This window comes from Columba livia, chromosome 1 (genome assembly GCF_036013475.1).
Source record: "Columba livia isolate bColLiv1 breed racing homer chromosome 1, bColLiv1.pat.W.v2, whole genome shotgun sequence".
Lineage (NCBI taxonomy): Eukaryota > Metazoa > Chordata > Aves > Columbiformes > Columbidae > Columba > Columba livia.
This window is the reverse complement of record NC_088602.1, coordinates 25,024,854-25,038,143: the sequence shown is the minus strand read 5'-3', so window position 1 is coordinate 25,038,143 and position 13,290 is coordinate 25,024,854. Positions and strand designations below refer to the sequence as shown.

General features: G+C 45.4%; 1 protein-coding gene across 6 annotated transcripts in view; it reads left to right on the top strand.

Annotated features, from left to right (window-relative positions):
* Positions 1 to 13,290, top strand: part of LOC102091118 (NEDD4 binding protein 2 like 2) — a 66,115-nt gene that overhangs the window by 47,046 nt on the left and 5,779 nt on the right. Inside the window, exons 10-13 of one of the 6 annotated variants that reach the window (XR_010470103.1) lie at positions 1,306 to 1,365; positions 4,736 to 5,125; positions 12,247 to 12,371; positions 12,935 to 12,991. Coding sequence is in view for 3 of the 6 variants with exons in the window: in XM_065051472.1 (XP_064907544.1) it covers positions 1,306 to 1,365; positions 4,736 to 5,125; positions 12,935 to 13,023 (539 nt within the window). In the remaining 3 variants the exon portion in view is untranslated. Of the gene's footprint in view, positions 1 to 1,305; positions 1,491 to 4,735; positions 5,126 to 12,246; positions 12,372 to 12,934; positions 13,024 to 13,290 lie in introns of those variants that run through there. The other 5 variants (XM_065051472.1, XR_010470105.1, XM_065051483.1 and 2 more) reach the window with 5 other exon arrangements.

The window sequence follows — 13,290 nt, the reverse complement described above, 5'->3', positions numbered from 1 at the left end:
ACTTCCAAGTGCCAGGTTCTACAAATGTAGAATAAGTGACAAGACTGATGTCAGTTTAAGCATTTACCTGCAGGACTACTGCAAAATAATAGCTGGCATGTTTGGGTTTTGAAGCATAATGGTCAATTTGCAGTAAATCCCTGCAGGAACACTTCCTCCGTGACAGCCCTGTGGGGTTGAGGTTTTGATGGGACAAATCTCTTGGTGACATGTGTTCTCTCTCCTCCTTTCCCTGCCTGCGCTACTCCCATTGCTTCGCTTTGCTGGATGCGGTGCTTCCATAGCCAGAGAGTGAAGCAGTTCAGCCCTATCATCCTGTGCATAAAGGCATCCAAAAAGTTTTCAGTCTGGACCATTGAGCTGAAACAAATTGTCCTAGAGCCATGCAACCAGCAGGATACAGGCAAAGGAGCGGGAATGGGTAGCTGGGAGAGGCATGACTGTCTTTTGGCTAGCAGGAAAAAAATAATCTAAAAGATACCAAGCGAACTAAAGCAGTCTTCTAGTATCGCCACAGAAAATATCATCCCCTGGCCAAACTTCTTCTGGTTGTACTTTGATACAATGATAATAAAAACGTATTTTCTCTGTCCTTTGACATTTAGCCACTAATTTTAAACAAATTGAAGCAAGGGAAAGTGTACAGAATTATGACCAGTAAACCTCACCTGCTTTTTACAGTGCTTACCAGCAAAACCTGGCCTAAGATTTACTTAGGCAGAGAGCATAATTACCAGGGACAGTAAGAGTTGCCCAGAAGAGTCTTTCTAGAGCTCTCAGAAAAGAAGAGTAACCATCAGGTTGTGCTGGTGCTTCACATTAACCTCCTTAACTTGGAGGCCTGTGAGGTCCTGAGTTAACGTAACAGGGAGAAAATAAGCAAGGTAATAAAACAAGTTGTAGCTATGCTAATAGTACTGTTCACTGAATGGTTATTCATTATACAGTGTTTATGATGTGTAGAGGGGAAAAAACATCCACCATGTTACTGTTCTCTGTATTCTTCAGCCTTGAGATTGCTAGGTCCTTACTGTCTGTGGTTTTGACATCCAAGTTTTCTTCTCTTCTTTTGACATTCTTCTTGCATTTTTTTACTTTTCTTTTGCTTTCCATCACCTGCTTCCTCTCCATTCTTTATTTTTTTTTTTAAGAAATAACTAACAGCTGAGTACAAGAAAGGGACTTTTAAAAATATAAGACAAGTGAACTCTTCTCAGTCTGAGGGTCAAATTTGCAACTGTTGAAGTCTTTCTAGAATCTATGTTGTTGTGATATTTCAGCAGAATCTCTTCTATTTTATTACAGAAACGTCTCACTTCGATTCCACCATGGAAGGACTTCAGTTGGCCACCAACGATTTTAAATGTAAGGAATAACCTGGAAGAAAGTAACCACTGTAGATTTTTGGTGTGAATCTTTGGCCATCCTCCTCCCACAGCCCCCCACTGTCAACCTCTCTATCCATGTAATAAAATGCAAAATGGAGATAACTTTGTGTGCAGCTAAAGGTCACTTTCTGCAATCATTTGGGGTTTATACCTTCTCAGTACATCCTTGAGTGTCATACAAAGAGACTGAGAGCAGAGACCAGTAGCAGAGAGGAGGTTCCTATGGTATGAGGTGTGAGCTTCAGGCTCTGGTATTTAATACACTTGTATCAGGATCCCAGATGTTGCCAGGTGAACTGCAGGGAAAAGGGGAAAGTCCTGCAGGGAAAAGGGGACTGGATCTTTGTTAATGAGGTGTCTTACCCTCCTCCCACCTGCTCTTTCATCCTGTCACTTGTCATACATCCCAGTCTCTTCACAATATCAAGTGGAAAAAGCCTTGATCAGTTGCTCCTGTTCAGAGGTGCACAACTTACCTTGTCTTCTCCTGAGACTGCACTTAATGCTTCCCTTCAACTAGACTCATTTGGGACTATAGAAATAAGGAGAAAATGTTATTCTACTACAGACCCATTTCAAACATACTGGAGGAAAGATGCGTATGGTTTGTGGTAGACTGATAAGACCTAAATCTAACATTGGCAATCAGTATTTGATCTTTCTGTCAGTGGTGCTCCTTTTTCCATTTTTTACTTAAAAATTATTATGATATGAGGTGAAATTTGAGATAAGAGCAGTTGTTTCTTTTTCTTTAATTAGGGTTTTCCTTCAAAATTAAGGGTGATGTTTGTTCCTCAACTAAGAACAGTGACCTTACTAGAAGTAACTCCATTACTGAGGAAATTATCCCAGTAACGTGAGTGGAGTGTTGATTTCCTGAGGGAGATAAGCAGCAGAAATCAATAAAATCTTGACAGTAATAATCTAAAATTTTGCTCATGTAAATGTCTATATAAGGCCCACAGAGGTATGAGAAAAGTGAGAAATATTTACATATGCAGAGTGAGCTAAATTACATAGGTGATGAATTTCATTTCATGTTAAAAACACAATTTCATTTGGGTGAGTGTTGTTGGTTGGTTGGTTTGTTTTTCCCAAGGTGTGATTTGATTAATCTATGTTCTTTTTCTGTGGAGCCTTGTAAACAGGGCAAGGTTTCTCCACCAGCCCTGTGTCATGTTTCTGCAGAAGCACAAAACTGCTCTGATGTGTTGCTCTGGTCCATAAAATGTGACGTGTTCTGTGCGTCCGTCTTTAAAGCGGTGGCTGTGATGCCTGGGAAAGGAGCGCTGCTGGCAGAGCCAGTTCACGATGCCCAAGTAGCTGGTACTTCATCTGCAGGTGGGTTCACCCACAGGAGGAGGAAAGCAGAAAGTGAGGGGTGGGGTGTGATGGACCAGAAAGAGAAGGGGCCATTGGGGGCAGAAGGATCATGAAGGATCACTATTCATGAGAAAAATCAAGAGTGCTTGCTGAAGTAGCAAGTAACAAAGGTGAGACAGGCAATAGATGATGGAGGGAAGTGAAAGGACAAATCAAAAGATACGTAATTAACTTAATAATTGAGGAAAAAAATTATCAGAAAGAGCAACCTTTGTCAATCATGAGATAAATTGTCACACATAAGGATGGAAATTTCTTTGTGGTGAGAGGGAGTGACAGAAAAGACAGCTATCACCTCACTTATGGTGAAAAGGGTGAGGAAAGATCAATGAGGAAAAGGAAGGACGCTTAGGTTGCGTGTACTTGTCAGAAGTGGTACCTCCCTCTTCCACAGCTTCCAGATCTGGAGTATTTACCCATTTTTTCATTCATCTGCTCTTTCTCACGTTTCCCTTCACCTTTTTGTTGTGCATCACCTGAAGAGCCAGTACCTGACTGCACTCATGCAGAAGCTCCACCATGGCCTAAATTGCTGTTGTATCCCTACTCTCCACTTAAACAAACCCTGCATATATGTGTAAGCACTTTAAGATGTATGTATTTCTAAATTACTGTTGTAACATTTGCAGAATTTACTGGCTGCACTTTTTTTTCATGTATTTCTCAAGTATGCGTGTGTTTGGTTCAAGTATGTGTGTGTTTTCCCCCTTCTCGTGGTTGGAAATGTGCTGCCCTTCTGCCAGCAGAATGTTATGCAAAATGAAATGTGGAGGAGGGAGGTAATTCACGCTGGCCATAACTGCAGCTTTGGACTTACCTGAGGTACCAGTGGCAACAGAAATATTTAGATTGATTTCAAGAAAATGCCACTCAAGGGTTAATATTTTATTCCTACTTTCATTTACTGAGAAATCTGAATGCCTATATTTCTCTTACTGAATACTGACCTTCCAGAATACTTAAAATAAAAACAGTTTTCAAAATCTCAGAGCACTCCTATATGGACAAAAGGTGTTTCATTTTTTAGTAGGGTGTTGCCAGTTTCAGTTCACTTCAAACTCCCCTGTTATCTTTGAATTTCAGGGTTTATAGATCTTTCCTGCCACTTTTTTTCCCCCTTTGATTCAGCAGCATTGCTGTGCCACATGCCAGGGAGCTAAGCTTTCTCTTCAGCACCATTTGCAAACTCTTAAACCTACATCTTAGCCAGGGTGGTTCAGTGGCAGTGTGTCCATGCACACCTGGCTTCTGACCAAGCTGGGGTTGATGCTGTTAATGGCTCTGAGAGGGAGAGTGTGGCACCACACCAGCTGCTTTTGGTTTAGTTGGAAACTATCATTTCTTTCTTTGTTTTGTGTGGTGATCGAGTTGAAGCAGGTCAGGTTTTCTGCAGGGAAATAAATGGTGTTAAACTTCTTATAGTTTCTCATGTTTGAAAAAAAACACAGTTGATGTAGTGAGGGTGATGCACAGGGTCATTTATGCAGTACAGTTACTTAGCTACATCTGCTTGCAAACCTTGTGTCTTGTTGCTTTGTGGTGTGTGTGTGTGTTGTGTTTTGTTCTGTGGTTTGGTTTTGGGGTGGGGTTTGTTCTGGGTTGTGCTTTTTTTTCGGGGGGGGGGGGGGGGGGGCGTGGGGTGGGAAGGGAGAAGGGACTGACTAGGGGTACTGTAGATAGCTCCACTTTTTTGAAGATATTTGATAAATCCTGTTCTGGGAAGCCCTTGTAGTTCTCGGTGCACACAGGCAGTATCTAGGACTGAACGTTTTGAGCACTGGCTTCTGTTATCCCATCTTTGACAATTTGGAGATTAATCTTTATTTTAAACAACTAAAGATGATACCTTGGGCTAACGTTCCTAGTTCAAAGCTAGTGCCATAACTGGATCGTTCTGCTGTATGAGTCGCGAATGTCCTCTCGTTCCTGTCTATTTCTCTTTAAGGCAACTTTCGTTTTCACAGGGGAAGAGTCTCGGAAACTTCAGATCCAAACCCACCCTCCGCTGAGGGACGGGAGGTTCCGCCCGCTCGCCCGTCCAAGCGCAGAACGAGCCCTAGGGTCGCTGAGGGCCGGATCCCCAGCTCCCGCCGCTCTCCCGGAGCCGGGACCGGGCTCCGGAGCGGCCGCCCCGGGTCCCCCCTCCCGCCCCGCCGCTCCGGGCCGGGCCCGGCCGCTGCCACCACCCGCTCCCCGCCGGGGCCGCCCCGACCCGGCCCCTGGGCCGCGGGGATGGATGAGCAGCTGCTCCGCGCCCTGGGGGCGCTCAGCCTGCAGCCCCCGCGGGGCCGCTTCGGCGGGAGACTGGTGCTGCTGCGGGGGCTGCCGGGCTCCGGGAAGAGCACCCTGGCCAGGTAAGGCGGCGGCTCCCGAGCCCTTCGCCTTTCGTGGCGGCGGCGGGTCTCTGTCCTTCGGCTCTGGCCGCTCCCTCGGCCCGGGGACGGGCGGTGAACGAGCCCCGCCGGGGGGCAGGTGTGCGGGGCAGGTCTGTGTGTGTGTGCCGGGGACAAGCGGCGCCGCGGGGCGCAACCGGGCCGGGCTGGGGGAGCCCCTGACCCCCCGGGTGGTGTGTCGAAAGAGGTTCTTCTCCCACTCTACTCCGCCCTGGTGAGACCGCATCTGGAATATTGTGTCCAGTTCTGGACCACTCAGTTCCAGAAGGACAGGGAACTGCTGGAGAGAGTCCAGTGCAGGGCAACAAAGATGATGAACAGAGTGGAGCGTCTCCCGTATGAGGAAAGGCTGAGGGAGCTGCGTCTCTTTAGCTTGGAGAAGAGGAGACTGGGGGGCAACCTTGTTAATGTTTATAAATATATAAAGGGTGAGTGCCATGAGGATGGAGCCAGGCTCTTGGTGACAAACAATGATAGGACAAGGGGTAAGGGGTTCAAGCTGGAACACAAGAGGTTCCACTTAAATTTGAGAAGAAACTTCTTCTCAGTGAGGGTGACAGAGCACTGGAACAGGCTGCCCAGGGGGGTTGTGGAGTCTCCTACTCTGGAGACATTCAAAACCCACTTGGACACATTCCTGTGTAACCTCATCTGGGTGTTCCTGCTCCGGCAGGGGGATTGGACTGGATGATCTTTTGAGGTCCCTTCCAATCCCAAATATTCTGTGATTCTGTGGGTGCCGCCAGGCAGCGGAGACCGGGGGGCGCTGCTGTAGGGTGCCTTGGAAGAAGGTTGAGTCACCAGTTCAGAGCTGGTTTTCTGGCTCGGGAGGGAAGTGGAAGTCTCGCAGGAACCTTGAATTAGCGCAGCCATTTGGAAACCTCCCATGTCTTCAGAAATGGCTCAAAGTTTCATTGCTGCACTACCTGTAACTGCTCTATGGGCGTACTGCCTACAGGAGGAGTGCGTGGTGGTGTTCTGAGTAAGCACACCCAAAGGAATGCTTCTAGTAAGACTGACTAATCACCCAAGTCAAGGTAGTTTTGTTTCTTCTTTAAAAAGTGTCAGACTGGTGCCTTTTTTTTTTTTTTGTGGTGGTGGTTAATCACACAGTCAAGTATTTCCTCTCTCCGACTGTGAAAATCGACAACAGCTCTGACTTCTGTTTTCTGTTTCCTGCACTCCTGGTCAGAGCTGTAGTGGTATATAATACAGGCAGACAACTGCTCCAAGACTGATTAAAAATATGTGGGAAAACCCAGAGGGAAGCACTGGGAGACGGCACCGCAGTCAGCGTGACACAGCATAGCCACAGCCTGGTGTCACAGAATCTCAGAGTCTGGGATCTCACAGCTCCCAGTGCCACCCACTCTGCATCAAAAGAGGAGCATTTGTTGTCGTCTTAGTGTGCTCGGGTGAGGAACCAGCGCTGGGATCACGGGCTGACGCAGGGAAGGCTCTGCTGCCAGCGGTGGCAGCAAGAAGCTGCGTGAGAGCCCGGGTTCATCTGCAGTTTCCTCTGTTCAGTACAGTCCTCCCTGTCACACTGTGCCTTCTGCCTCACAGGACTTCTGCAAGATCGAGTGCTTTAATGAATGGCCAAATACTGTGTTTTTACTGAAACCCAAAATAGATGTCTCTCCCTAAAGAGGTCAAGTACAAGCCTATTCTCCTTCAGAGTGGTTTCGGTCTTCTCATAGTACAAGAATGTAATGATTTGGGGCCATATTCTCAGCCAGTGCAAATAACTGACTCACCTATTTTTTTAGGTCAAAACACAGGATGAACTATTAATGACAGATCAACAAAATCATTTTTAAGTGTTGTTTTAGTCTCCCGTGAGATGAATGTTAGAGGAACTCGTTTTGTTTCTAGCCCCTGTTAATTGTATCACTGTATTTGGCCATTCAGCAGTACACAGATCAAAGGGCAGACATAAAAATAGCATTTAATACCGCTACCTTAACTCTGTCCAGATTACGAAAGGACTGCACCAAGAAAATTCTGAGATTTGCTATTCCCACATTATGTACCTTTTGGTGTTGTTAAACACAATGTGCTAAGCAAAGTGATGCTTGCAGAAAACTACTGCAGCAAAGCTCAGTGCAAGATCCCACTGGAGGAGGAAAGTGGTATTTATTTGCAAAATCCTTGGTAAGATCATTTTATCCATTCAAAGTTATTCTCTCAGATTTTATTCACTCACGCTATCACAGCCAAATATTTGCAGGCCACAAGATGCATGTGCACAGGTGGTCTGCCCAAAATCAGAGAGGACAAGGACCTTCAGCTCTCCCATCCTCAGTTCCTCTTCTGGGTTCCTCTTGGTGGCAACAGGGTGCATGTGGGTCAGCTCTACTGTGTGCTCTAGCAGGGAGCCGTTACTATGCTGACATCTTTTCGCCTCTAAATTTTGCTTACTTGGTGCTCCATGGATCTTAGGCAAAGTTTTTGCGTGTTATTTTCATTTTCCCGTTTCGGGTGTATTTACAGCTGCAGCCTCTCTCGGGTTGGAATGAGAGGAGGAAGGGAGGTGCGTATGTGCTGCTGTGACCCCCTGGCCGTCCTCACTTCTGCTCTCAGAGTTTGCATCTTCCAGCAGCAAGTTACCTGCGCTGGGCCTTAGCGGAGCACTGGCCTTTGGGATGTGTAAACAGCACCTTTCCCAGTTTTATTGCTGATAACGACTGTCAGTGTGTGCTGTTGTTTTAACCTTTGCTCTGTTGTTTCTTCTGACACTTTCACACACACCCCTGTCCATTCTTTGTATCAGCCAGTGTTTCTGTTACAACTTGCACATCTTTCCAGGCTCAGAAGTGTCAGGAACTGTGAACGTTGTTGCTGGTGATATCACAACAGCTCCAGCTCCCTTTTCAGTTTGTCACACAATCCTAGGAACAACCTCGGATCCACGACTGGTTTCCCTGACCCTTCAGTAACCACACCCAGCACCACTTGGATCCAACTTTGTAAGATTTAGTAACAGCACCTTTGTTAAATGATTTCCCCATCCCAGTCACTCCCTGAGCTCAGAGAAGCACGACATTGGCATAGACCAGTTCAGGTCTGGATTTTGGTTTCTGGTAAAGACAACGAAGGATGTGATATATTGAATAGTCGAGGTAGAACGAGGAACTGATCTGCTCACCACCAAGTTTCAAATCTTTCCAGTTGCTTCACTGTTTAGAATATACTTCCCTGAACACATATTTGATGTGACCCTAACTAGCTCCCTCTGACCCTTCACTGTATGTCGGCACCGGCAGAAGCACGTAGGAGATGAGGGATAGTTGGGCATCTCCAATCGCCTCCATCACCCTCCTCCTGAACACATTACCCCTTGACTTCACAGTACAGATCTTGTGATCAGACCTGGACAACTGCTAAGACAACAGTTATCTGAGGTGCAGTAGCAGGTATAGCTTCCAAAAATGTCTCAGAAATCTAATGAGCCGCATACAAGCTCATACCTGCTTCCCCAGCAGACTCGTTGCACAGTAGCTTCTTCCAGCTCTTCTGCAAGATATTGCTGTGATGCACAACTCGTGCTACATGTAACCCTCCATCTGGCAGTTTTGCTCAAGCGCCAGGCTGGGCATGATCAAACATGCAACTTTTCAGCCACTGCTTTGATTTATCTCTTGAATTTGTTCTTGTACTCCCTTATGAAGCACAGAGGGAGCAAGAAGGGAAAAAAAAAATGCATTGGTGCTGAGGCATCACTGCTTGGCATAATCTGTCTCTTCTCCAGTTCTCTCTGTTGCTTTTGCCCAGTTTGTGCCAGCACCGCCAGCCCTGGGCCAGCCCGGCAGAACTGCGGCTCCGACAGGGCTCGTGGAACTCAGCTCTGCAGCTCCTGCTGCCAGGTGGCCACACATTGTAAACATTTCCGTAGTAGAAAAGTGCGTCAGGTGATTCTCCTGACTCTGTTTATCAAGTGGAACATGCAGCCTGGTGCTTTACAAAATGCAGCCGCTGCTCTGAGCCCGCGGGCGAGGCACAAAGGCACGTACCAAAGGCATGGACGTGCTCTGCCAGCAGGGCAAAGTCCTCGGGGCACCAGCCCTTGTGGTAACACAGCAGACAGCTGGTAGCACCGGGCACGTGCTCCAGATCTCTTCTGGGTTTTTTTTTTTTTGCTGAAACAAAAGGTTTTTAAACACCGTGGAATGTTTTGTGTTAGGAATAGTGACCAGAGCAAGTGGTTGTATGTGATGTCAGTGCACACGTGTTCTGATCTCCATTACGTGGGAAGTAGCGTGAGAATTTGCCGGCTCTGAGATCTGCCTGATGTACTGTTCTGTTGCCTTCTGAGCACTGAAAATGTTCCTTCCAACCTGCTTACCAGGCTCAAACCAGAAATTATTTTCAAATTTTCTGATGGAAAAACAGCCTATGAAATAGAGTTATGGATTTTTTTCTGTCCAAGTGATGGAACGCGAGCAAATGGCCTCAAATTGTGCCAGAGAAGGTTCAGATTGGATATTAGGAAACGTTTCTTCATGGAAAGGGTTGTCAGGCACTGGAACAGGCTGCCCAGGGAAGTGGTGGAGTCACCATCCCTGGAGGTGTTTAAAAGAGATGGAGATGAGGTTCTTAAGGACATGGTTTAGTGCCAGAGTTAGGTTATGGTTGGATTCGATGATCTTGAGGGTCTCTTCCAACTGAAATTATTCTGTATTACTAGTGATCATGGAGACTTCTCCCAAGTACTCTCAAGAATTCAGCTAGTAGAAACCCTGAATATTTTGTTGTCTATATGTACAGTTAAAATATGAAATGATTACTTGAAAACAATGAAGATGATATTTAGAAAAAAGGGGACTTATAACCAATATAAATCATTGGAAAGCAGATGAATAACACAGGAGACACTAAAGCCACCTATCTGTTCACTGAGGCAGCTGATCTAGTCAGCTACAGTACCTGGTGTGGAAATCTGCTTCACCTTGTAGAAGGGGGAAAAAGGGTTTAAGGAGATTTATGGCAAGTGGAGGATGCATCCCACTTTCTCTGGAGCTGCTGGTCAACAGCCGGCTGGACACAAGCCAGCAGTGTGCCCAGGTAATCTTGAGATCTTTTCTTAAAGTGTACAATTTTATGTGCCTAACTGTAGCTAGAGGGATGACACCTGTTGTAGCACAGTCAGATTTTTAGAGAAGAGCTGGCGATGCAGATGGGTAAAGCAGTGGGAAAGGTGAGGAGCTGAATATATCAGTTTATCAGCACAAGAGTAACTAGATAAGCATTAGGTGCTCCCATAGTTTTCATTTATCATTAAAACAAAAATGATTTGACTGTTTGCTAACAGTTTGCAACAGGACTTTTGTTAGATCTGTTTGCCCAGCAGTAATTATGTGGATAAAACATCTCTTTGGAGCTGGAAGATAATGACATGTGATGCTAAATCCTACATCATTTAGTGGCTACAGCCCAGCGCTGTGAAGTCCACCCTGGCTGGTCCATCAGCAATGAGTCTCTGCTTTCTGGGGAGGTCATTACCACATACTATTATTAATTAATTGGCAGATGATCAAGGTTACAGTGGAGATGGAGCAAAGCTAGAAGCTGACCTTTATTCAACTAAATGCAACATGCAGTCCTAGTGAAGAATTGCTGCTAGCAGGCAGATTATGATAAAATTGTAAGTAAATGGTTAGGGCAGAGCTGAAGAGGACAGAATTAAGCCTTTTCTGTCTGTGTGTTTTTTCGCTGATAACCTAGAGGCACCTCTTCTCTTGCTCAACTGAGACATAGAGAAATAGTTGTTTTGCAGCTTGTGGGGATGGAAGAGAAGTGTTTTATCAAGGAGGCTCAGACGAGTCCCAGGGACTGGAGACTACATATAGTTGGTGTGCGATAACAGGGCAGCAGCGTTCATGCCCGAGAGCCTTGGGATTTCTGGACTGACCTTAATTTCTTTTTCAGTGACATTTTGGGCCCCAGGGAGACAAAGAACAATGAGATGATGCTGTGGGTTCTTCCTGACTTCTTGCAGAGACTCCCTCCTCCCCCAGCACTCCCTCGAGTGAAAAAATAGACAATTCTGTCTATGGACACAAATAAATCTGGATCACACACAAATGGGAACACAATTTTGCATTAAGTTGTTGTTGTTGTTGTTGTTGTTGTTGTGCTCTCTAAGGGCTGGCAGAGGGATGTTTCACATTTAAACCCCCCCGAAGCCGTGGCTTCCAGCTCCTAGAGCCGGTCACTGCCTGCAAGGCAGCTGGTCGCCTTTTGGCAGGACACGATTCATCCACCCTCTGTGGGCATCGCGGTGTGAACGAGTGTCGTGGTGGGACACACGTCAGTGTGAAGGGATGGGGGCTGCCCTGTGCCACAGAGCACCGCCCCATAGTTTTACGGGTCTGTTGCATTTGGGGCTGCCAATCTAAGCAACTCAGATTGTTTATAAAACATGATTAAAAGCTGAAAAGAAATGGAAATTACTCACCTCTACAAGAGGAGCATTAACTAAGATGGTGAAAGTGAAAAGCAGAAAGAACCATAAAATTGCAACAAATGAGAAGAAATATTGACTGAGCACTCAGATATTTGTTTGCAATTTTTTTTAAAAAGTGCTTTGTAGTCAACAACAAAAAGGATAAAAAAGAACAAGACAAGCTGAGGGTGCTATAGCCCGTCTTTACTGGATGGCACATTCCTCCTGGTTATCTTCAAAAATCTCTTTGTAGCAGAACTCTCGTGGTCAAATTGTCTTTTGAGACCAACATCCATGCGATTAGCAGGTTTGTTTGCTTTGGTTTGTTATAAATAATCATGCCTTCTGAGATAGAGAGAAAAACTGAATATATTAATATGATTAAAGACTCATATGTTAGTAGAGCAGTGTAGGTTGCTCTGCTGAATTAAAGGAATCAAGGCCATGCCTTTAAACTCTGTTCCTTTCGCCCTATGTGTCCATCTATTGATTACAATACTTTCAGATCCTCTAAGCGGGGATATTTTTAAATCGTGTATATTTGCAGAGCATTCATATGGCTCTTGATTTAATGGTCTCTATTAAAGGCATGTGTTAGCATATAATAATGCTTCTTTTATATGTATTTTTTTTTCAGACAACTGAAACGTGAGTATCCCAGTGCTGTAGTTCTCAGTACTGATGACTACTTTATCGAAAATGGTGTATACATGTTTGAGCCTGACCTCCTAGAGGATGCGCACAAATGGAACCAGAAGAGAGGTGACCAAACTCAATCCAGGGGGTTTGCTTGTCAGTCTGTCTTTAAACTTAGCCCCCAAAATAAAATATCTCAAAGTGGTGTCGTACACTGCACTTCATGGGTTAAAAAAAAAAAAGAATCTGATTTTATTTTCTCTGGCTTATGAGAGATGAAAAAATGAAAAAAGTTGCTGATTGATAGATGTTATTTCAGAAAGTAAACCGGTGGCTGTGAGGTAGCAGGGCTGAAGCTTGGTGACAGCAGGCGTCCTGCGACTGCCAGCCCAGCAGCTGCTCATAGGTCATAAACCTGGGATCTTTTGCAAATAGAAGCCATTTGTAGCTGGTGTAAATACCTAGTGCTGTGATACCACTCAGTTCGTTCTACGAGAGGTTCAGACCTTGCTATTGGGTGGCTGCGTCTCCTCCTCCAGGAGAGCATCGGCTGGACACTGACCTCTGCTCGCGCTTGGGGAACCCAGCGTGCCAGCAGCAGGCAGAGGGGACGCTTTGGGGCTGGTAAGACCCGGCTCAGTCTGTTATTTACTATGTTAGCTTTACTTAACGTGTTTGTTACATTACAGCACGCAAGGCAATGAAGAATGGGAAAAGCCCCGTTATTATTGATAATACCAACATCCATGCTTGGGAAATGAAGCCGTACGTGATGATGGTAGGGAAAGCTCTGAGTTTTTGCTTTTATATGCCCAGCTATGGTATTTAAGAGGTGATCTGACTGCAACTGTTTTTAACACGGCTAAAAATAATTACATTTATTTGTCCTTAGTTCTCTAATTAGAGTTAAAGCTTGATAATGTGACAAAGTAGGGAAAGATGTGCAAGTGTAGTTGTTTTGTCTAGTCAGCTGTATCACTCAGTGAAGGAAAAAATAGTTGAAAGACTGAAGTGTCTTTGAACTTGCCCTTTTACTCCCTGGTGA